The sequence below is a fragment of the Canis lupus genome, chromosome 19 (assembly GCF_011100685.1).
Source record: "Canis lupus familiaris isolate Mischka breed German Shepherd chromosome 19, alternate assembly UU_Cfam_GSD_1.0, whole genome shotgun sequence".
Taxonomy (NCBI): domain Eukaryota; kingdom Metazoa; phylum Chordata; class Mammalia; order Carnivora; family Canidae; genus Canis; species Canis lupus.
The window spans coordinates 40,066,588-40,090,649 of record NC_049240.1 but is presented as its reverse complement, the minus strand read 5'-3'; the positions used below and the strand labels follow the sequence as shown (position 1 = coordinate 40,090,649).

General features: G+C 46.2%; 1 protein-coding gene across 1 annotated transcript in view; it reads left to right on the top strand.

Moving 5' to 3' along the window:
- Positions 1-24,062, top strand: part of LCT (lactase) — a 51,380-nt gene that overhangs the window by 9,545 nt on the left and 17,773 nt on the right. Inside the window, exons 3-9 of the mRNA XM_038564534.1 lie at positions 2,644-2,727; positions 4,765-4,864; positions 7,002-7,080; positions 11,985-12,660; positions 14,810-15,455; positions 18,072-19,622; positions 20,430-20,698. Coding sequence (XP_038420462.1) covers positions 2,644-2,727; positions 4,765-4,864; positions 7,002-7,080; positions 11,985-12,660; positions 14,810-15,455; positions 18,072-19,622; positions 20,430-20,698 — 3,405 coding nt within the window. The remainder of the gene's footprint in view (positions 1-2,643; positions 2,728-4,764; positions 4,865-7,001; positions 7,081-11,984; positions 12,661-14,809; positions 15,456-18,071; positions 19,623-20,429; positions 20,699-24,062) is intronic.

Here is a 24,062-nt window from a genome sequence, read left to right as displayed (position 1 = left end):
CAAGTGCCTCTTCAGAGTGCTGTCCATTCTCTAGATTCATGTTTGCAAACCAAATCTCATTCGTTGCAACCCCAGCTCTTGCGTGGCAAGTGTTAGCTTTTACCTATGCAAAGAAGTCAAACGCCTCTGTTTGCTCTGAGGTTTTTTTTAAGATTTTATTTATTTATGAAAGACACAGAGAAGCAAAGATGCAGGCAGAGGGAAAAGCAGGTTGCCCAGGGGGAGCCTGATGCGGAACTCAATCCCCAGACCCCAGGATCATGACCTGAGCTAAAGGCAGACTCTTAGCCACTGAGCCACCCAGGCACCCCCGATTTTTTATTAAGAGTCCAAGATAGCTTACTGGAGGAGAAGCCAGTTTATATCGAAACAGATAAAAAGAAGAGTAAAGGATTTTGTTTTGTTTTTTAAATAATGTTCTCTCTACAGCATCTTGGTTTCTGCCTCTGCTAAACATAACTTTTTAACTATAATTTTAATAAGAAAAGTTTAAAAATCTGAGAATTGAATAGATTTGGACTTTGTAAGCTTGGCTGCTGGGAAGTAGGAAAGTCATAAAAAAAAAACTGATTTCTGTCGTTTTGCAGCATTTTACAGGGTGCTGTATAGATACCACAGTACCATATGCCAGACACTGGTGTCTGTGCTCTGATGGAGGCCCCATAGGTCAGGGTCCGGTCTTGAAATTTACCAGCTCAGGAACTTAAAATCCAGATGTGATAAGGTTCTGAATAACCAGCTCCGAGGCTGACTGGCCAGAAGGCCATCTAAATTGATTTATAAGAGGTAATAACCTCTATCAGTTATGAAACCAGACGACCAAAGTGCTGATCAGAAAATTGCTTGTTGAGCAGTAGCCTTTGAACAGATCTCTTCTCTTTGCCCCAGTTTATGCCACCTACTGCTTCTGGTTTTTCCAGGAATACAGTTTTTATCAATTCCTTACTGGGAAGCTACACTCAGTACTCCCTCAGAGATTTTAAAATGCATTGCATGGGTGGTGGGTGATGGTGGCACAACAATGTGAATGTACCTAGTGCCACTGAACTTGGTAAGTTTTATGTTATGCGTATTTTGCCACAGATTGCAGGAACTGGTGCAGATTCCTCAGGGCCTTCCAGAGGGTGGCTCGGTCAGGCTGTCTTGCTCTCTCTCAGGTCTCCCCTCCTATTTTTCCCAATGTGTATGCTGTGCTTTCTTCTTGCTCTCTGGCATGCACCACTCAGTGTGCTTCCTATCCTAGCTTTGCTCAAATCTCTGCCAACAAAATTCTACGCATTTACAACATACATGTACATATGCTTTCCATCCAGAGGCCTCATTTAAATAATACTCCCTTGCTCAACCTGATGTGCTCTCTCCCCACTTGGAACACCTAGCCCTCTGTTTAGACCAGCACTTCCCAAGTATTCTGTATCAGACTCGCCTGGAGAGCTAGCAAAGCGCATACAGGTCGAGGCTTAATGTGGAGAGACTGGCCTGAGTCTTCATAGGCTTTCCAAGATTCCCAGGTGAGTTTGAAGACCACTAGAATGGACTTTGCTTTCAACATTTTTAACTCTGTATTTTCTCATGCAATTAGTGCATTTACTAATACCCTCCATTAAGATGTAAACTTCTGTGGTTCTCCCTCTTTAAATGTGAATTCTTCATCCACTGTGCTGAGCACAGTGATTTTAAGGGTAGGAACTCAAGGACTCTGTGTTGTAGAGAGTTGAGTTGAGTGCGGGGGGGAGAAGGGTTGGGAGTGGCACTCAGCAAAGTGGAGCAAGTGTGTAGACTGGTAAGCACTGATGATGACCTGATTAGGAAAGCCATAGAGAGCCAGTGGTGAGTCAGTTATTGAAGGTCCAAGGGCACTTGGTTGTCATCAGATGCTATTATCCAGGGTCTTTGTTCCAAGGGAACAGATCATCCATGAAGGAGAGATGATGGGTGATGATCTAGTCATGATAAAGGCAGCGAGAGAATCATAGTGGTATGTTTATGTGTTTAGACTCTATAAATCTGAAATTCTTAGAATGTATGCAAGCCAGAGACCGTGCTGAGGAGGTATGTCCAGGACCATGAGAGCTGTGTTCTCAGATAACACTATGGACCAAGCTAGGGTCCACTAGGGGGGAACTTTAAACTGTGCCCTGATAGTAGCTAGTGACTATAACCTACAATTAAAATGAAACCCAAAACACCACCAGTAGGTTCTGGAGAGATCACTGAGGTCCTGTGGGTGTCTGAGGTCTCCACTGTATCCATTCCAGCAAAATGGGAGGGCTGTGAAGAGGGTGTTGACCAGGGCAGTTCTGGCCTCTGACTCTTAGTGTTCACCTCTTGGGTGGGAACCTACCATTTCTGGCATACTGTACTTCATTCATTCACTCATTTTATCATATTCATTTATCCAGCACTTACTATGTACCATGCACTTTGCTGAGTGTGTGGTGATATATTCCCAGCAACATGCAGGCACATCCCACACACACATTCTTATCTGTCCCAGCTTGTCCTCTGCCTGCTATTTCCTTGAAAAATCTCACTTTGGAGTATCAGTTTAGTAATAGGAGGAGAAAGGAAAAAGGATATTTCTCAATAGTGGTTTGTCTTGAACTTGCTTATGTTCTAACTACCCTATTTACTTATTTCTAGGGCGCAGTTGATTTCCTCTCTCTTGATGTGTCTTATGAATGCCAAAGCGAGGCAAGTTTGCCACAGAAGCTGAGTAAATTACAGGTAATTTGATCCATTTCCCATATTGATGATGAGTGGAGAGGGTTCCTGGCAGCATATTAGACATTTAATGTCCTGGCTGATGTGTAAACTGGGCTTGCACCCATGGGCAGCAGAGTTGCGCCAGGAGAGATCTCCTGAAAGCATTGCTGGAGAACATTGAGTGGTCAGGCAATCTTCCCTGGAAGGGATAATGAAGGTTATCTTGTTAAATATTTACATGGATGTCTTGTGTAGAAATCTACTGAGAATTGAAATTCTGGTGTTCTAAGATTTAAAAAGGCATTTTATGGGTGGTGGTCATGGTTGTACAATGAAATGAATGTACTTAACGCCACTGAACTATACACTTAAAAATGGTTACTATGATAAATGTTATGTGCATTTCACCACAACTGAAAAAAGACCTTTCACATCCAGGTCTGCTAAATCAGATGCCAGCTATGGGGACCTTCCTGTAACCTCAGACCCTTTTTTCCTGTTCCTGGACTTGAGTTTCCTCAAGTCTAATGATTGTGACTAAAGTATGTTGGATGCCACCTACCTGCCTGTTAGCTTTCTCTCCTATGCTTGGTCTCTGCTGAGCAACTTCCTTGAGGAAGACAAATTCCAAATTCCCTGGAGTCCTGACCATTATCCCACCTTCTGACAGGTTAGAATGGATTGTACATCCAGTGGCTTCTCTTCCGCCTTTCATAGTCTTAGCAGCATTTTTATCCTTACTGCCTTCTCATAGGCCTCTCTGGGGATGCCTGGCCACCAGCATTCATCCCTGCCTTCCTCTTGCTTCTGCAGGGGTGGGTACAAAGCCACTTGTGTAAATTTCTAAACAAGATTTTATATATATATATATATATATATGTGTATATATATATATATATATACACACACACACACACACTCACCTCTCTCTCTCTCTCTCTCTCTCTCTCTCTCTATATATATATATATATATATATATATATATATATATAAAATTTTTTTTTTTACCTTAACAAGATAACTTTCATTATCCCTTCCAGGGAAGACTGCCTGACCCCTCAATGTTCTCCAGCAATGCTTTCTCGCAGTGCCATTGTGCATCTGTTAGCTTCTCAAAGCTGAAGGCACCTTATCTGTAAAGAAGGGACATTATTGCAGGTGACTCAGAAAATAATGTGCCTGCCTGCCTGCCTTTGGAAGTTGTTTTATTGGTGTCTCTCAGGGGCCCTTGACCCCTCAGACGAGGAAAAACTTGGTGTTGGAAAAATGACCAAACCCAACCTCCCCGCAAAAGATCATTTAGGGTTGACATGACAAACAACATGTCAACCTTCAAATGTTTCCTTTGAGAGTGAAATGGCTTAGAAATGGGAGAAAAGACACATTTGTTCCATTTGAATGAGGACCTCCTCTTTTAACTTTTTATTATAGAAAATGTCAAATATATCCAGACGTAGAAGGAAAAGTATAATAAGCCATCCCCAACTTCAAAAGCTATTGGCTCATGGCTGATCTTGTTCCAACTATCACCTACCTTCCCCTTCTTAAGCCAGACTGGGGAGGTTTTGTTGTTACTATTATTGTTTTTAACTCCCGACCCTGAGATCAAGACCTGAGCCGAGATCAAGAGTCAGACACCTAACTGCCTGAGCCACCCAGGTGCCTCTTGAGCCAGATTGCTTTGGAACAAATCTCAGACATTCATAAATACTGTTATGGTGGCACCTGATTAAGCCTCTTGTGGTAACAAAGGCCCCTAACATGAGTGGGTGGCCTTGTTCCTAGTCCCAACATGGTGCTTGATTCTGGGAGGAGCTTTGTAACATGTTGAACCTCTCTCTTTGCTGGTGGTCAGTGAGGAGGGTGGCTGATGTTACTGAAGAGTGTAGATTGTTTTCCCTCAGAGGCTAGAGTCTGCTCCCTTTATTAATTGACCTGGCTAGAGAACCTTTCCAAAACCAGAGTGTTTATAGCTTCTCATCTTGAAAATTTGTCTATGTTATCAAAAGACTTACTCTAGGCAGCTTCCATTCACTTGCTGGCTTTTATCTTTTTCAGACTATTGAGCCAAAAGTGAACATTTTCATCTTCAATCTAAGATTCCAGGACTGCCCTTCCACCAGGAAGAACTCTGCGCTGCTCTTTAGCATTCGCAAAGGTGAGTGGACCATTGATGGAGAGGTTTGTTTCTTTCATTCCTAGTTTTTATTTAAATTCAAGTTAGTTGACATACAATGTAGTGTTGGTTTCAGAAGTAGAATTCAGTGATTCATCACTTACATTAAATACCCAGTGCTCATCACAACTGATGCTCTCTTTAATGCCCATCATCCATTTAGCCCATTCCCCACCAATCTCCATCAACTCTGTTCTCTATAGTTAATAGTCTCTTATGAGTTGCCTCTGTTTTAACTTTTCCTTCCCTTCCCCTATGTTCATCAGTTTTCTTTTCTTTTTTTAAAGATTTTTATTTATTCATTCATGAGAGATACCGAGAAAGAGAGGAGGCAGAGACACAGGCAGAAAGAGAAGCAGGGAGACTGATGTGGGACTCGATCCTGGGACCCCAGGATCACACCCTGGGCTGAAGGCAGGCACTTAACCGCTGAACCACCCAGGCATCTCCATCAGTTTTGTTTCTTAAATTCCACACACGAGTGAAACCATATGGTATTTGTCTTTCTCTAACTGACTTATTTGGCTTAGCATAATACTCTAGTTCCATCCACGTCATTCCAAGTGACAAGATATCATTCTTTTGGATGGCTAAATATTCCATTGTGCATAAATACCACATCTTCTTTATCCATTCATCTATTGATGAACATGTGGGCTCTTTCCATAGTTTGGCTATTGTGGACATCGCTGCTATAAACATTGGGGTGCAGGTGCCCCTTTGAATCACTGTTTATATCCCTTAGAAAAATACCTAGTAGTGCAATTTCTGGGTCATAGGATTGTTCTATTTTTAACTTTTTGAGGAACCTCCATACTATTTTCCAGAGTGGCTGCACCAGCTTGCATTCCCACCATGGATAAGAGGGTTCCCCTTTTGCTGGAGAAGTTTTGAATAACATTTGGTGCACTGGCTTGGGGAGTAGCAGTGTTAAAAGTCTGGGGTTCCAATAAGAAGAAGGACCAGAGGAGGGACCAGAAGAGGGACTGGAGGAGGGCCGGTTGAGAGCCCACCCCAAATGGGTTTAGTGTCCCTTGCCTTTGTATTATTGGTCCCTTACATCCCATTGACTCAAAAAAGAAGAGAGGGAGGACAGAGATGCCTTCATCTTGTGGAAATAAAGACCGTCAGGCTTCAGGCTTCAGGTCTAAATATGGGAACTGCTCTGTGCCTGAGGGTCCCTTTTCATTACCCCTCCCTCCAGGATCTCTCGCCTTTGCCCACCTCTGCTTACCCTTGTTCTTTCTCCCATAACCTTAGCTTGCACGTGGCCCTGGTAGGCACCTTGCCGAACCCACAGCTCATGGACAATCTTCTCTGTGTCTCTTAGTTCAAATTCATGAGAATGAATCTGACTGGTGGGCCATGGATCAGGAGATCACTCCTGGTCCAATCAGGTCAAGGAAAAGGTGAATTGTGTTAAGGCATCAGGGGCTGAGGGCTCCTAGAGAAGGGCAGGTTCGTGGGTGTCCTGATATTCATTCCAGTCACCCTATAAGGCAGCATATGGCAGAAGTCAGTGCCCTTCTACTACCTGTAACCAGGGTTCGGCTGGCTTCACAGACCTCATGACATTCCCCATAGATACAACTTAACTCTCACCCTAACTCACTTTTGATGGCATAATGATTTCTGTTCTTAAGTTCAGTCCCTTTCTAAATGGCTAAAACAGTCAATTTTATGTTTATACATAGTTCACTACAATTAAAAAAAAATCTATCTTTTTCTGTTGAGTTCTTCTGAATTAATTGTTCTCCATGTGTGGTCTTCAGACCAGCAGCATCAGCATCACCTGGGAACTTGCTAGATAGTCAAATCTTTGAGCCCTATGTCAGATGCACTGGATCAGAAACTCTGGGGGGTGGGGCGAGGTGTCAGCAATTTGTGTTTAATGAGCTCTGCAGGTGATTTGGATGCACACGGAGGTTTGAGAACCATTATTCTAAGTACATGGAAATCATTTCTGACCTCCTTAGATCTTTAGCCCCTGGTATTTTCCAGGGAGCTTAGAATGATTGCTTGGAGTCTGGGTGTGTTGTATAAATAAGAAAACAATTGATTGCAGTCCTGAATATTGTTGGTTGGGTTTCAGAGAGTGTTAATTAAACTTCTTTTACAGCCATAAATGAAAACCAGAATCTCACCATTGGGTTTGATCTTAATACTTTCCTAAGCTGTTCACCAAGTTCCAAGAAAAGGTAATGTTAGATTTCCTGTTGAACTATCAATAGCTGATATTTGAAGAATATCTTTCACATGTGTCATTTAATGGGACTGTTTTCATCTGCATCTTGGCCAGTGATTTTTTTTTAATGTTTTATTTATTTATTCATGAGAGACACACACACACAGAGAGAGAGAGAGAGGCAGAGACGCAGGCAGAGGGAGAAGCAGGCTCGATGCAGGGAGCCCAATGTGGGACTCAATCCCCAGACTCCAGGATCAGGACCTGGGCCAAAGGCAGGCGCTAAACCGCTGAGCCACCCGGGCATCCCTTGGCCAGTGATTTCTATCCTGGCCACTGTGGAGGTGAGAAACGAAGGCTCAGAGGGACAGAAGAGAGGGAGCCTGGCTCCACTGCATCTTACCCTGGGCCCACATGTTTCTGCATCCTCACTTATCCTTCCTCATTCTGCACTTGTGAACCTTGCAGTTCGCCCAAGTGCACACAACAAGCTGGGCTGGGACTTGAACTGCCTTCTAGTTGAAGATCTTATAGGAGGTAGAGTTAAAGATAGATCTGACCACCCCCTGAGAGTACATGGTCTGAGTATGTGAGGTGAGTTCTCTGCACCTGTTTCCTCCTACGAACCGTGAAACCTCTTTCCCACAAGGAGACAGTGTAGGCAGGAGATTCAGCTGGTGCAGTGGGGCAAAAACCTAACTCAGTGACTTTTTTCACGAGAGGTTTTATTTATTTATTTTTTTTAAGATCTCCCCGGTGCCATGCTGCATCTGTTATTTCTCAAAGCTGAAGGCACCTTATCTGTAAAGAAGGGACATTGTTGCAGGTGACTCAGAAAATAATGTGCCTGCCTGCCTGCCTTTGGAAGTTGTTTTATTGGTGTCTCTCAGGGGCCCTTGACCCCTCAGACGAGGAAAAACTTGGTGTTGGAAAAATGACCAAACCCAACCTCCCCCCAAAAGATAATTTAGGGTTGACATGACAAACAACATGTCAACCTTCAAATGTTTCCTTTGAGAGTGAAAAGGCTTAGAAATGGGAGAAAAGTCACACTTGTTCCATTTGAATGAGGACCTCCTCTTTTAACTTTTTATTATAGAAAATGTCAAATATATCCAGACGTAGAAGGAAAAGTATAATAAGCCATCCCCAACTTCAAAAGCTATTGGCTCATGGCTGATCTTGTTCCAACTATCACCTACTTTCCCCTTCTCAAGCCAGACTGGGGAAGTTTTGTTGCTGCTATTGTTTTTAACTCCCGACCCTGAGATCAAGACCTGAGCTGAGATCAAGAGTCAGACACCTAACCGCCTGAGCTACCCGTGCCTCTAGAGCCAGATTGTTTTGAGGCAAACCCCAGACATTCATAAGTATTGTTATGGTGGCACCTGATTAAGCTTCTTGTAGTAACAAAAGCCCCTAACATGAGTGGGTGGCCTTGTTCCTGGTCCCAACGTGGTGCTTGGTTCTAGGAAGGAAGGAGGAGCAGAGGGGGAGGGAGAGAAAGAAACCCAAGTAGACTCCACACTGAGCACAGAACCCAATGCAGGGCTTGATCCCATGACCCCTGAGATGACAATCTGAGCCGAAATCAAGAGATGGGTGCTTAACAGTCTGCACCACCCAGATGCCCCTGAGAGGTTTTAATCTATGGTGGGGTTGCAAATAATTTCTTACTGAATGACTGAAGTACCCAAATTGTAAGTGGCATATTAAAAAAAAAATTAGAACAGGTTTGAGGTTACCCCCATAATGACACCCTCACACACTCATAATCTAACATGCTTCTCAAGTGAGCAAGCAAAGGATGGTATGAAAACCATCATGGTTGTTCTCCAGAACCCTCAGCCTCCCGTGGGTATGTTACCTGCAGGAGCTTCATGCACCATGTGTTGACGAAGGTCATAGACTGGAAAGAATCATTTGGCTTCCCAGACTTTCAGCTAGAGTTCTTGCTCTTCACCTTAGACTCTGCTGGGACAGCCCTGTCCCAGGCCATATGCTTCTATTGCTCCCAGCTCTTTGTACTGTTCCTCTCCCAACACTTGTATATCTTCTGTTTTGTCCTCTCAACTCACTTCAAGCCAGCAGGTCAAATCAACAAACCCAAAGCAGCTGCTGCATGTAAGGCTTTGTCCAGGGAGTATGAACGGTGGAAAGAGGAGATAGGTCAGAACTTCTCTCTGACCACACTCAGAGTCAGTGGAGGAGTGCTGGGCTATGTCTTTTCAGAAAATAGAACTCAACAGGCCATAATAAAAGGGTTACCCTGAAAGCTTGGGGATTGCAAAATATCAAGATGTCATGTGACACCAGCTCCAAGGTTCTTCCTCTAAACCTTGGCCTGAAGCAAAGGTCCAAAACTGGCTAACATTAAACTGATAGCCGGGGGTCCTCATTCAGATGGACGTTGGTGGAGAGCCCACTAGGGGCAGGTGCAGGGCGGGTGGCAGTTTCCACCAGGACTAACATCATTTTCTCTTTGGAATTTTAAACCTCAAAGGGGAGACAGGCCCACAAATGACTTTAACACTAGCCTGTGGCAGGAGACCTAGCACTGCTCCCCAGACAGGGGAGAAAGAGCATTATCTGGGATGCTCTGAGGCTGGGGACAGGGGAGGGACAGACCCTATGGAGGGCCTGGGCATAGGGATTGAGGCTTTGTGTGCTAAATCTCTTCGCAAGTTAGGCAAACCCTGGACTCCCAGCATTAAAGCCTTTAGAATAAATGGAGGGGTGCCTGGCTAGCTCAGTCAGAAGAGCATGTGACTCTTGATCTCGGGGTCATGGGTTCTAGCCCCAAGTTGGGTGCAGAGATGACTTAAATAAACAATTTTAAACAACAAAAAGCCTTTAGGGCAAATTGTATTTTATCGAGGGGGTGTTTATTTCTTCAAGACCTCATTTCCTCCAAGCCAGGAGGACAGTCAGGGTCAGGAGGGTTGGGTCAGAGCAGCTCTCCATTGAATGGATGTCAGTTGTGTCCCTGATTGTGCTCCAGAGACCTGTATATATTATGGATAATCCATAACTATAGATCATTCCCTCCCCGACTGCTGTGTTAGTAAATATGTTAGCAGATGCTTCAGAGAAGAGGAGGTGCTCAGGTTTGGAAGATTCAGGATTTCCTCTGTGGGATGGAGGTCCCTGTGCAGTGTCCCTGTCACTTCTACTGGTTCTGTGCTCTGGGCCAACCTAGTACAAACATTATCCTCTCTCCACATGACGGCCCTTGGACAGGAGGTGCTCTTGTATTGCACCTCCTTGCCCATCCCCAACCCTGACGGCCCCCACTCCATGTATTTTCTTCCTCAGACCAAACACCCCCATCTACACAGAACCCTTCCTCAAGGTTGCCCTCTGCTGATGTGACTGCCGCAGTATAAACCACACTTTTCCAGCCTGCGGGCCAGAACTGGGAGATTGGGAAATCAATTGAGGGTTTGTTTTGAAATGTTAGAAAAAACCATTTTATTAAAAAAAAAAAAAAAAATGAAGGGAAGACAGAAGGAGAGAAATGAACTAAAAATAAAATAGAAAATAGACTGTGTTCGTGTAAGGATAGCATTTTTATATTCTATCTTATATATAAATTAGGATGAATATATATTTGAAATATGAAATACTAAAAAATACATAAACATCTACACACAAATATAGTGGTATGTGGTTAAAAGCACAGACTTTGCCCTGAGATTTGCAGACTGTGTGATCTAGGAGTTCTCATTTAAAAGAAAATAAGGTGTGAGTTCATTTACATTAGAAAGGCTGGAGATGGATAATCTAGAGTAGGTACAGTGATCAGGAATCCAGGCTCCTATCTTGTTGTTTTGTCATCCTTAACGAGGCTTCTACTTTATGGTCCAGGATGGATGGTTGAGTGCTTGCCATTATGTCCATAATCCAGGCAGCATGAAGCAAGGCCTGCCACTCACCATGCTCCTACAGCGCCCCAGGCAGGTCCGGGTGGAAGAGCTAGGGTTACTGTTTCGCTGGTGCCTATCAGTAGACCTATGCTAGTAGCTCAATTATTGAACTACTTCTGTGCCTGCTGGTAAATAGGTCCACTGATGCCTAGAACTTGCTCATTTCTTTCTCTCTTTCAGTCTGTTTCCTTTTTGCAGGATAAAAATAAATATAGTGCTTATCTCATAAAATTGTGAAATTACACAAGGGACCATTCTTAGCACAGTGGCCAGCACAGAATCAAGGGATAATGAATTAGAGCCATCATTGTTACTGGCTATGCTCTTTGTATGTATGTCTGTGTGTATTTATAACAGGAGGGGAAGGGCAGAGGGGGAGCGAGAGAACCTCAAGCAGGAGCCCAACACAGAGCTCACCATCAGGACCCTGAGATCATGACCTGAGCGAAATCAAGAGTCTGATGTTTAGCTCACTGGGCCAGGAGGTGCCCCAATTAGCTATGTTTTTTTGTTTTGTTTTGTTTTGTTTTGTTTTGTTTTATAAACCGTAGTTAAGAAAAAAAAGCACGGCATCAGAGGCAAACAGTACTCAAGGACGAGCTGATCCGGGGATCAGCAGGCAGGACACAGCATCTTGGGTCCTGCAGGAGCAATAATCACTCCCCTAAGGGGCAGCCCGGGTGGCTCAGCGGGGTAGCGCCGCCTTCAGCCCGGGGCCTGGTCCTGGAGTCCCGGGATCGAGTCCCACGTCCGGCTCCCTGCATGGAGCCTGTGTCTCTGTGTGTCTCTATGAATAAATAAATAAAATGTAAAAAAAAAAAAAAGATCACTGCCTAAGAAGGGGCCTGGCAGTACTCCCCCCGTCTTCGGGGACTTGGTGGGTGGCTTCTGCCCCCCGCTCCTGGGAGGTCCACCGGGGACGAGGGCTCTCGGGTGCGCGGTGCTGAGCGCGCGCAGTCATGCCGCGTCCGTCTGTCTTTCCACCCCGCAGCGGGCCCGGCTCCCAGCGGGGTCCTCCCCAGCAGGACCTGGGGGGCGCGCGCTCCGCCTACCGCAGGGCGTGGGGGGCGTTCGCCAACCAGTCCCGGGCCCAGAGGGACGCGTTCCTGCAGGACGCTTTCCCCGAAGGCTTCCTCTGGGGCGCGTCCACCGGGGCCTTCAGCGTGGAGGGCGGCTGGGCCGAGGACGGCCGCGGCCCGAGCGTCTGGGACGGCGCGGGGCGCGGGGGCGCGGCGACGCCCGAGGTGGCCAGCGACAGCTACCACAAGGCGGCCTGGGACGTGGCCCTGCTTCGGGGCCTGGGCGCGCAGGTCTACAAGTTCTCCATCTCCTGGTCCCGCGTGCTGCCCGGCGAGGGGCGCGCGCCCAGCCCCCGCGGCGTGGCCTACTACGGGCGGCTGGTGGCGGCGCTCCTGGCGGCGGGCCTGCAGCCGGTGGCCGCGCTCTCGCACTGGGACCTGCCGCGCGCGCTGCAGCGGCTCGGCGGCTGGCGCGACCCCCGGGTGGCCGACGCCTTCCTGCGCTACGCCGCCTTCTGCTTCGCCACCTTCGGGGACCGCGTGAAGCTCTGGGTGACCTTCCACGAGCCGTGGGTGACGAGCTACGCCGGCTACGGCAGCGGCCAGCACCCGCCGGGCATCTCGGACCCGGGGGTGGCCTCCTTCGAGGTACTTCGAGGGGGGGAGCTCCCTGCGGGGGGGGAGGGAGAGCGCGGGGGGGGGGGGGGGGTGGGAGAGCTCTGGGGGGCTCCCTGCAGCGGGGAGAGCTATGCGGGGCTCCCTGCAGGGGGGGAGAGCTCTGGGGGGCTCCCTGCAGGGGGGGAGAGCTATGCGGGGCTCCCTGCAGGGGAGGGAGAGCTCTGGGGCGCTCCCTGCAGGGCGGGAGAGCTATGCGGGGCTCCCTGCGGTGGGGAGAGTTCTGCGGGGCTCCCTGCAGGGGGGGAGAGCTCTGGGGGGCTCCCTGCAGGGGGGAGAGCTCTGGGGGGCTCCCTGCAGGGGGGGAGAGCTATGCGGGGCTCCCTGCAGGGGGGTAGAGCTCTGGGGGGCTCCCTGCAGGGGGGTAGAGCTCTGGGGGGCTCCCTGCAGGGGGGAGAGGTCTGGGGGGCTCCCTGCGGTGGGGAAAGCTCTGGGGGGCTCCCTGCAGTGGGGGAGAGCTATGCGGGGCTCCCTGCAGGGAGAGAGAGCTTTGGGGGGCTCCCTGCGGGGGGAGAGCTCTGGAGGGCTCCCTGAACCGGTCACCGGACCCAGGCGAGGGGGCCGGAGGCCGCCCACTGGCCTTGTCATCCTGCCCGTGTTTCCTTCCAGTCCTAGCTCCCTTGCGTTGACCGTGCACTCTGCACTCAATTTAGTGCACTTTTTATTTTTATTTTTTTTTAAGATTTCATTTATTTATTCATGAGAGACACACAGAGAGAGAGAGAGAGGCAGAGGGAGAAGCAGGCTCCCTACAGGGAGCCCGATGTGGGACTCGATCCCAGGACGCCCGATCACGCCCTAAGCGGAAGGCAGCGGCTCAACCACTGAGCCCCCAGGCGTCCCTCCTGAACACTTTCCCGTGTGCTTACACGGCCACAGTGGCTGGATCTGCTGGTTGTCATACGGCATTGAGCCCCGCCTGGCACAGACTGGAAGGCAAGCATTCCTGCCTTTTGGAAAGGAGCACAGTTTGCCATTGGTGTTTAGGACCCAGTGAAGGACTAACATTTGGAATGTGAGAAGCAGTGAGGAGTTTGACTTCCTAGAGCATATTTTGATAGGAAATTCCTCAAAAATAAGTGTCATCATCTTCAGATGATAAAAACCAAAAAGGAAAGGAAGCTAAGCACTCGCTCCTGCCCTCCAGTTTTTACTTTGTGCTTTGTATACGCGATTTTACTTAGTCCTCCTGAATGGATCCATAATTACCGCTTCTTGCAGACAAGGAAACTGAGAAGATTGAGTTTACTGAGCAAGTCAGTGACAAAGTCAGGATTCAAACCTAAGTTTGTTATGCTCCAGGCACCCTGCTTTTGCCTGTTTTCCCACAGTGCTCTGCCAAGGGAAGCGGTTGACTTTTGTAAGACCTTGAGTTAAATCTATAAAGAAATTCCCGGGCTTGTGTTTTCTTCCTAGATTTCACTAAGTAGAAAGGAGGACAGGTAGGCTAAAAAGACTTGTCCACGCCTTGTATGTCAACTAAAATAATTCCCCCAAATTCGTTGTTGATGAATTAGTAAGTACTTCTTGAGGACAAAGGCGAATAGCAGTGGGGGGGTGGAATACAGGCTTAGAGTCAGGCTTCCTGCAGTCTACGCGTCTCTGGATCTTGTTTCCCTCATCTGTACAGTGGTAATAATAACTATACTTGCCAGATAAGGTGGTTGTGAGGAATTCACGAGAGAATTCATTAACAATGTTTACTATGAACCATGGTTTTTGATGCTGTTGCTATTGACCTGTCGGTGGTGGTGGCGGCAGCTTGTAGATGTTGTTGATTTACTGACTTTGTTGTCTGCATTGTGGGTATTACTAGCACTGGTGTTGATGATAATTCAATGTCAATATTGTCCATGTTGATTAATTCACACTGTTAACATCGGTCTTAACTGCCTGTTGATATTGTTGACTTGTTGACATTGGCATTAACTTGTCGATGACTTGCTGATGTTGTTTACATTGGTGGACATGTTCAGCGATAATGTTGTCATTAACATAGGTAACATTGACACCGGTGCTAACTAGTTGTTGGTGTTGTAGACTTGCTATTGATTCATGGTTGTCATTGGCTTTGCTATTGGTTGTTATTAAGCACTGTATTTCCTTCTTTCTTCCTTACGAGGTGGCTCACTTGATCCTCAAGACTCATGCCAGAGTTTGGCACCACTATAATAGCTACTATCGTCCACAGCAGCAGGGACGTGTAGGCATTGTGTTGAACTCAGACTGGGCAGAGCCTCTGTCCCCAGAGAGGCCCGAGGACGTCAGAGCCTCGGAACTCTACTTGCACTTCATGCTGGGCTGGTTTGCACACCCCATTTTTGTGGATGGAGACTACCCTCCTGCCCTGAAGGCTCGGATCCAACAGGTGAACCAACAGTGCCCCAGTCCTGTGGCCCAGCTCCCTGAGTTTACTGAAGCAGAGAAGCAGCTCCTGAAAGGCTCCGCTGATTTTCTGGGTCTGTCTCATTATACCTCCCGCCTCATCAGCAAGACCCAACAAGATTCCTGCATCCCCAGCTATGATGCCATTGGAGGCTTTACCCAACATGTGGACCCTGCATGGCCCCAGACCTCATCCCCTTGGATTTATGTGGTGCCCTGGGGCATAAGGAGGCTGTTAAAGTTTGTGTCTTTGGAATACACAAGAGGAAAAGTTCCGATCTACCTGGCTGGGAATGGCATGCCTATAGGGGAGACTGAAGATCTCTTTGAGGATTCCTTGAGAGTAGACTACTTCAATAAATATATCAATGAGGTGCTCAAGGGTAAGACAAGTGGATATGCTGGTGATGGGAAGGCGGGTGGTACTTCTCCAAGTCTTCAGTTTTGTTTAATGAGACAAAGAGAATCTACCGAGAAAATGAAGCCAAAAAGTAGTGTTAGTAGTAATAGCAGAAATCCTTCACATCAGCCCCCTTGTATCCTCCAGAAGCCTCAAGTCTCTGCTCCTTTGTTCTTATTCCCTATAATGCCTCCTTCCACATTCTGCCCATCTGAGTCTTATCCATTGATCAAGACTCATCATCTTTTAATGCCTTCGTTTAACAAAAATGTATTCAGTGACAATTATGTACCACATGTTGCACAAGACCATAAGGGTAAAATATTGAACAAATATCATCTTTTCCCCATGGGATAATCAAAGTCTACAGAAGCACACAGAAAATTGCAATATAGGATGACGATGGCATTATAGCATGGGACTCCAACCCATTAAACCCTCATTGTTCTGGCCACATTAATCTCCATCTCCTTTAACAAGCTATAAAATCTACATTCCACATCATTCACTTTGATTCTGTAGATATGAATTAATTGGATTATTCTTAACCTGACACAGTTTCATGTATTTTAACAATTAAAAAAAAATTTAATTCTAGGATAGTTAACATACCATGTTATATTGGTTTCAGGTGTACAATACAGTGATCTGACAATTCTATACATTACTTAGTGGTCATCATGATAAGTGTACTCATAATTTCTTTCACCTGTTTCACCCATCCCCCCACCCCCCCTTTGGTAACTATTTGTTCTCTATGCTTAAAAGTCTTTGTCTCTTGTATCCTTTTTTTGTTTCTTAAATTCCACATATGAGTGAAATCATATGGTATTTGTATTTATCTGACTGACTTATTTCACTTGGCATTTTACCCTCTACCTCCATCCATGTTGTTGCAAATGGCAAGATTTCATTCCTTTTTTATGGTTGAGTAATATTTCATTGTATATATAAATACCACATTTTCTTTATCCATTCATCTTCTGATAGACACTTGGGCTGCTTCCATAATTTGGCTGTTGTAACTAATGCTGAAATAAACAGGGTACATATATCTTTTTGAATTAGTGTTTTTGTTTTCTCTGGGTAAATGCCCAGTAGTGGAATTACTGAATCATAGGCTAATTCCAATTTTTTTTTTTTTTGGCTAATTCTATTTTTAATTTTTTTGAGGAACCTCCATATTGTTTTCCACAGTGGCTCTAGTAATTTACATTCCCACCAGCTGTGTATGAGAGTATGTTTTCTTCACCTCTTAACTAACACTTGTTTCTCATCATTGAGCAGATGCTCAACCACTGAGCTATCCAGGTGTCCCCATAAAACAGACTTTTTTTTTTTAAAGATTTTATTTATTCATGAGAGAGAGAGAGAGAGAGAGAGAGAGAGAGAGGCAGAGACACAGGCAGAGGGAGAAGCAGGCTCCATGCAGGGAGCCCAACGTGGGACTCGATCCCTAGTCTCAGGATCATGCCCTGGGCTGAAGGTGGTGCTAAACCGCTGAGCCACCCGGGCTGCCCACCATAGGCCTATTTCTTTTTTTTTTTTTTTTTCCTTTCTATTTCTGTCTAAGCAATATCTACTAACCTATGAGGCTTCTGTTCATCTTTATGTTTCCAGAGACTATTACTGACTGGGATGAAGTAGGTGCTTACTAAATTATTTATTGAATGATTAAATGAACTATATAAAATACATGAATGATCTACTTCTTATACAGTCAATGTTTGTTGAGAGGCTGTGTAACCTGATAAAAATAGGGCTTAATACTTTGCTGGTTCCCATTTTGAGCCCAAAGCCATTGCTTTACTCTGAAGCTGGTTTGTGGTTGACTCACTAGACTTTCCCTCTTTTCTTTCTTTTCCTTCTCTCGTGGTTCTAGAGGCCAAATGTCCAAAATGGAGATGTCAGTAGGGCCACTATTCCTCTGAAGTCTCCAGAGTAGGCTCCTTCCTTGCCTCTTTCAGCCTCTGGTAGTTCCAGGCATTCCCTGGCTAGTGGCTGCATCACCCCAATCTCTGCCTTCATCTTCATGTGGACCTTCTCTATTTCTCTTTTAAGGATACTTGTCATTGAATTTCAGACTCACCTGGTTAATGCAGGATGAGCTCATCGTAAGATCCTAATTACATCTACAAAGACCCCTTTTCCAAATAATACTACATTCATTGGTATGGGAAGTTAAGATTTGGACATATCTTTTTGGGGACCACTATTCAACCCATTGTACCAGGAAATACCTTACTGTAGGCTTCATTTCTCTTTTTTAATATGGGATATGTGATCATTTTATGTCAGTATTGCTAAATATGAGGAAAAACCAAAGTACATTTTAAATATTTGTGCATTCTATGAAAATTCAGGGATCCCTAATAATAGCAAATGGGACACATTCTCATATTCATTTTAAGACAGGGATGCTCCTCTGGACTGAGATTTATGACCACAGATGTGGCCTGATGATTTTGTAGTCTTGTGGATTTTTTCTATTATTCTAGGGAAAAAGGGTTAACATTTTGAGGTAACCTATGTCCCCTCCAAAATGTGCATACAGTAATAGAGACTTTAAAATAATCCTGAGTTATGTTTTTCCCCATAGCCATCAAGGAGGACCTGGTGGATGTTCGAGCTTACATCGCTCGTTCCCTCATAGATGGCTTCGAAGGCCCCTCTGGTTACAGCCAGAGGTTTGGGCTGCACCACGTTAACTTCAATGACAGCAGCAAGCCAAGAACTCCCAGGAAATCTGCCTACTTTTTCACCAGCATCATTGAAAAGAACGGTTTCCTTCCCAAGGTAGTCAAGAGCCTGCCACCACCCCGTACGGCCGACTTTCCAACTAAAATCAGAGCCTTCCCTTTTCCATCTGACGTGCCCTCCAAGGCTAAAGTAGTTTGGGAAAAGTTCTCCAACCAACCCAAGTTTGAAAGAGATTTGTTCTACCACGGCACTTTCCGGGATGACTTTCTGTGGGGCGTGTCCTCATCAGCCTATCAGATCGAGGGAGCTTGGGATGCTGATGGCAAAGGTCCCAGCATCTGGGATAACTTCACCCACACACCAGGGAACAACGTGAAAGACAATTCCACCGGAGACATCGCCTGTGACAGCTATAACCAATTGGATGCCGATCTGAATATGCTTCGAGCTTTGAAGGTGAAGGCCTATCGCTTCTCTCTCTCCTGGTCTCGGATTTTCCCAACAGGGAGAAACAGTTCTATCAACAGATATGGTGTTGATTATTACAACAGACTGATCAATGGCTTGGTGGCAAGCAACATCTCACCCATGGTGACCCTATTCCACTGGGACCTGCCCCAGGCCCTCCAGGATATTGGAGGCTGGGAAAATCCTTCCTTGATTGAGTTGTTTAACAGCTATGCAGACTTTTGTTTCCAGACCTTTGGGGACAGAGTCAAGTTCTGGATGACCTTCAATGAGCCCACATACCAGGCATGGTTAGGTTACGGCTCAGGGGATTTTCCTCCAAAGGTGAAAGACCCAGGCTGGGCACCTTACAGGATTGGCCATGCAATTATCAAAGCTCATGCCAAAGTCTATCACACTTATGATGAGAAATACAGGCAGGAACAGAAGGGGGTCATCTCTTTGAGCCTCAGTACACACTGGGCAGAGCCCAAGTCACCGGAGCTCCCGAGGGACGTGGAGGCAGCTGACCGAACCCTGCAGTTTTCCCTGGGCTGGTTCGCCCACCCTATTTTCCGAAATGGAGACTATCCTGATGCCATGAAGTGGAAAGTGGGGAATAGGAGTGAGCTTCAACACTTAGCCACCTCCCGCCTGCCAAGCTTCACCGAGGAAGAGAAGAGCTACATCCGAGCTACAGCTGATGTTTTCTGCCTCAATACCTACTCCTCCAGAATCGTGCAGCACAAGACACCCAGGTTAAATCCACCCTCCTATGAAGAGGACCAGGAGACCACCGAGGAGGAGGACTCCTCGTGGCCTTCCACAGCCGTGAACAGAGCTGCGCCCTGGGGCACGCGAAGGCTGCTCAACTGGATCAAGGAAGAGTACGGGGACATCCCCATTTACATCACTGAAAACGGGGTGGGGCTGGGAAATTCCAAAGTGGACGATACCGATAGGATATTTTATCACAAAACCTACATCAATGAAGCTTTGAAAGGTACGTGAGAATTCATTTTTTAAAAAGATTTTATTTATTCATGAGAGACACAGAGACAAAGGCAGAAACAGGCAGAGGGAGAAGCAGGCCCCATGCGGGGAGCCCAATGCGGGACTCGATCCCGGGGCCCCGGGCTGAAGGCAGGCGCTCAACCGCTGAGCCACCCAGGCATCCCCATATGTGAGAATTCCTATCCCCCTTACAGAATCTTCAGCAGCCATATGTCATGTGCCTGACATGGTTTGACAGAGTGGGCTACACACCATTGACAAGTCTCTCTTTGGCCCTAACTCCATAATTCTTTTCCCATCTGGGGTTACGTATCCCTTTGGAAACTGGAAAAAGGATGTGGTCATCTTCCCACGCATACAGAGAATTTTCGTGGGTCCATCCGTTCCTTATTGAGCAACCACTATGTGACAAGTTCTATCCTAAGAGCAGTGAACAAAAGGATGGGGAGCTTATATTCTGGTGAGTTCCATGAACTCCAGAACAAGAAACCCTTCTCTAATTCACATTTGTATGTTTAACTTCTAAAGTGCGCTGAGACTCCTGATTTGAGATTTGTCCCTTTACCCCAAAAAAGAATATGATTTTGCAAAGATCAGTCATTAATTATTGCTATGAGGGCACCAGTGCTGGCAAAAAGGACAAGGTGACTTGTCTGTCTGGGCACACATTAGCTGTGTGCACAGGTTAATGGTTGAGGCTATTGTCTTGAGTGAGATGCTAGTCTTGGCCGGGCTTCTTGGGGACCTCACCCTCCTGGTGTAAAGCTCTTCTCTGCTCCCTTTGGAATGTTCCCAGCCTATAGACTTGACGGCGTAGACCTTCGAGGATATTCTGCGTGGTCTCTGATGGACAACTTTGAGTGGCTGAATGGCTACACAGTCAAGTTTGGACTGTACCATGTTGATTTCAACAACAGAAATAGGCCTCGCACGGCAAGAGCCTCCGCCAGGTACTACACAGAGGTCATCACCAACAACGGCATGCCGCTGCCCAAGGAAGATGAGTTTCTCTATGGACATTTTCCCGAGGGCTTCATCTGGAGTGCAGCCACTGCTGCGTATCAGGTGAGAAGTCCAGGGCAGTTCAGCAACATGTGTTGCGTACCTATTACGTGCCAGGCTGTTGGCTCGGGGCTGGGAGGGCAGGGACACGGGCTTCTCACAGCCCTGGGGAGGGAAGTATAGATGCTGTGCAGGGGGTCTGGGAGGCCCTCTTCCTTCAGCCCCGTTTCTTCACATCCCCAAATTCAGGCAGACCAGCGGGGTTTCGAGGGCCATGCTGAGACAGGTGTTGGCAGGCGAGATGGAGCAGGTGAATCTGGGCACGAACACTTAGGCAGCGACGTGCAAACAGGAAGATTCTCTGCTGGAATAGGTCTATTTCTTACCTAGTCCCTTCCAAGCAGGCAGTTTGCTCAAAATGGCTGTCACGTGGGCCTGGGCTAGTCTCGGTGTCCTGACGGCATCACGTTGCTAGCTGACGCACGCCAAACCAAACTCACTCATACAGAAGATATAGGGGTTATGCTTTTTCCCAGAAAAACAAAAGATAAAAAGCAGAGTGACTGGCCCAGGCAGTTAGTGGGGAGTCCCCGCTTTGTATCCTCTGCCTCCGTTTATTTCCTTTGAGGCAGGAGGGGGTGCTCTGTGCGCTCTCGTGGAACCTGGTTGGGGTCAGTGCTGTGAGCTGACCTGACTCGGTGTGCGCAGCCGGGGGTGTTTTCTAGCCAGCTAGAGCTGCTGATGTATCCGAGGCGGGTGAGGGTTGGCTCGTCCCAGACCACGCTGCTGGGTTGCCATGAAGTCTCAGACCACATTCTGCCATCTGGACATTGGGGTCATTTTTAGATGCAGGGGAGAGATCCCCCTTTTTTATTACATTTTCTACTTTATTTTTTATTTTTATTTTTTTCATTGGAGTTCAATTTTCCAACATATAGCATAACACCCAGTGCTCATCCCATCAAGTGCCCCCCTCAGTGCCTGTCACCCAGTCACCCCAACCCCCCACCCACCTCCCCTTCCACCACCCCTAGTTTGTTTCTCAGTTAGGAGTCTCTCATGTTCTGTCTCCCTCTCTGATATTTCCCATCCATTTTCTCTCCTTTCCCCTTTAATCCCTTTCACTATTTTTTATACTCCCCAAATGAATGAGACCATATAGTATTTGTCCTCCGACTGACTCATTTCACTCAGCATAATACCCTCCAGTTCCATCCATGTCAAAGCAAATGGTGGGTGTTTATCCTTTCTGATGGCTGAGGAACATTCCATTGTATACATAGACCACAGCTTCTTTATCCCTTCATCTGTGGATGGACACCGAGGCTCCTTCCACAGTTTGGCTATTGTGGACATTGCTGCTAGAAACATCGGGGTGCAGGTGTCCTGGCGTTTCACTGCATCTGTATCTTTGGGGTCAATCCCCAGCAGTGCAATTGCTGGGTCGTAGGGCAGGTATATTTTTAACTCTTTGAGGAACCTCCACACAGTTTTCCAAAGTGGCTGCACCAGTTCACATTCCCACCAACAGTGCAAGAGGGTTCCCCTTTCTCCGCATCCTCTCCAACATTTGTGGTTTCCTGTCTTGTTAATGTTCACCATTCTCACTGGTGTGAGGTGGTATCTCATTGTGGTTTTGATTTGTATTTCCCTGATGGCAAGTGATGCAGAGCATTTTCTCACATGCTTGTTGGCCATGTGTATGTCTTCCTCTGTGAAATCTGGACATTGCTAATGCACAGAAAAAAAAATAAATGCACAGATACAAAGACTATTCACGTATCCTGGCCGACACCTTGAGTGAAAGAATCACTCCAGGAAATGCCAGGATTTCGGACACCCCATTCTCTTACTCTTACTTCATGCCAACAGAATCCACTGTACAGGGTTTTCTCCACTTTGGCCTGATTGACATTTGCATGGATAATTCCTTTTTGCGAGGCTTTCCTCTGCGCTGCGGGGTGATTAGTAGCATCCCTGCTCTGTACCCACTAGAGGTCAGTAGATTCCTCCCCAAGCTGTAACAGTTAAAAATGTTGCCAGTCATTGCTAAATGTCTCTTCAGGGACAAAATAAATAGGCCCTGGGTGAGAACCACTGCCCCACAAGTTCATGGCTGGACACAGGAAGGGTTAGGAATGTATTCTCCGGCACAGGTTTCAGACCCTGTAGGACTCTTAAGCCCTGTCCATGCAAGGAAAGGAGTGTCTTGAAAAGCTTTGGGCCAGCCCACATCTTGAGTGAGTAAACTGGCATCAGCAAGCACCCATTTCTATTCATCAGGCAGTCAGCAGGCATGATTGTCACCATTTGTGATATTAACTTGTCTAATCAGCAAAGTGTCACGTACGAAGCAAGAATTAATGAGACGTGCTTATAGTGTGGACTTCCTGATTAGACACAGCCTGATTGTTCACTTTTTCTCTTTTTCTAAGATTTATTTATTTATTTATTTTAGAGAAACGAGTGAACACTGGGCGGGGGGCGTGGTGAGAAGAGGGAGCAGGAGAGACCATCATAAGCAGACTTCACGTTGTCGATCCCACAACCCTGAGATCATGACCTGAGCCAAAACCAAGAGTCAGATGCTTAACCTGCTTTGCCACCTTGGCGGCCCTGATCATGCGTTCTTTTTAAAACCTTTTTATTTGGAAATCTTTTAACATACAGGAAAGTTGCAAAAATAGTAGAGGACTCCTATGTATTCTTTCCTCATATTTGTCAACTGTTAAAATTTTACCATTTGCCTTATTTTCCGTGTGTTTATACATATATAGTATATATACGTGTGTACACACACACACACACACACACATATAGTATGTATATGAAACAGATTTCATTCCTTGAATGAGAAAGTATTTGCCAGGTTTCTCTATCATAAGATTAGTAAGTTTTTTGTAGTTATAATAAGTATTTTGTGGCAAACTACTTGGATACTCTATAACCTATTCCTCATCAAATTTTACCCACTAGTTCTAACAACTGTTGATAATTTTTGCCTGAATTGGTTATTACTGTGATCGCTGACGAATGGTGATTTTCTCATTTCATTATTCCTCTTGTGTTTGTTAAGTGGCATTCAACAAAAAGGTCAAGCTCTGGCTTTTCTATTTATTCATATTATATAAATATGCATCAGTATGGCCTCATGGAGTCCTATTTTATTCAATGAGTTATACTTCTGCTATTATTAGGTATTCAGATGTTCACATTTTTCCACATTTTACCATGGAGAGTGCCTTTTAGCCAGATCCTGTGTCCTTTTCACATGGCCTATAATTCTTTGGTCACTTCCTTAGTTCATTCTGGTACAGAATGTTCCAGGATCATCTTGGACCTTTACTGCCCGAGCCCTGTAACCCTCCCTTTCTCTAATGAGCCCTGGCCTCTTCTCCTGGACAGGAGCATTTAGAAACTGAAGGCT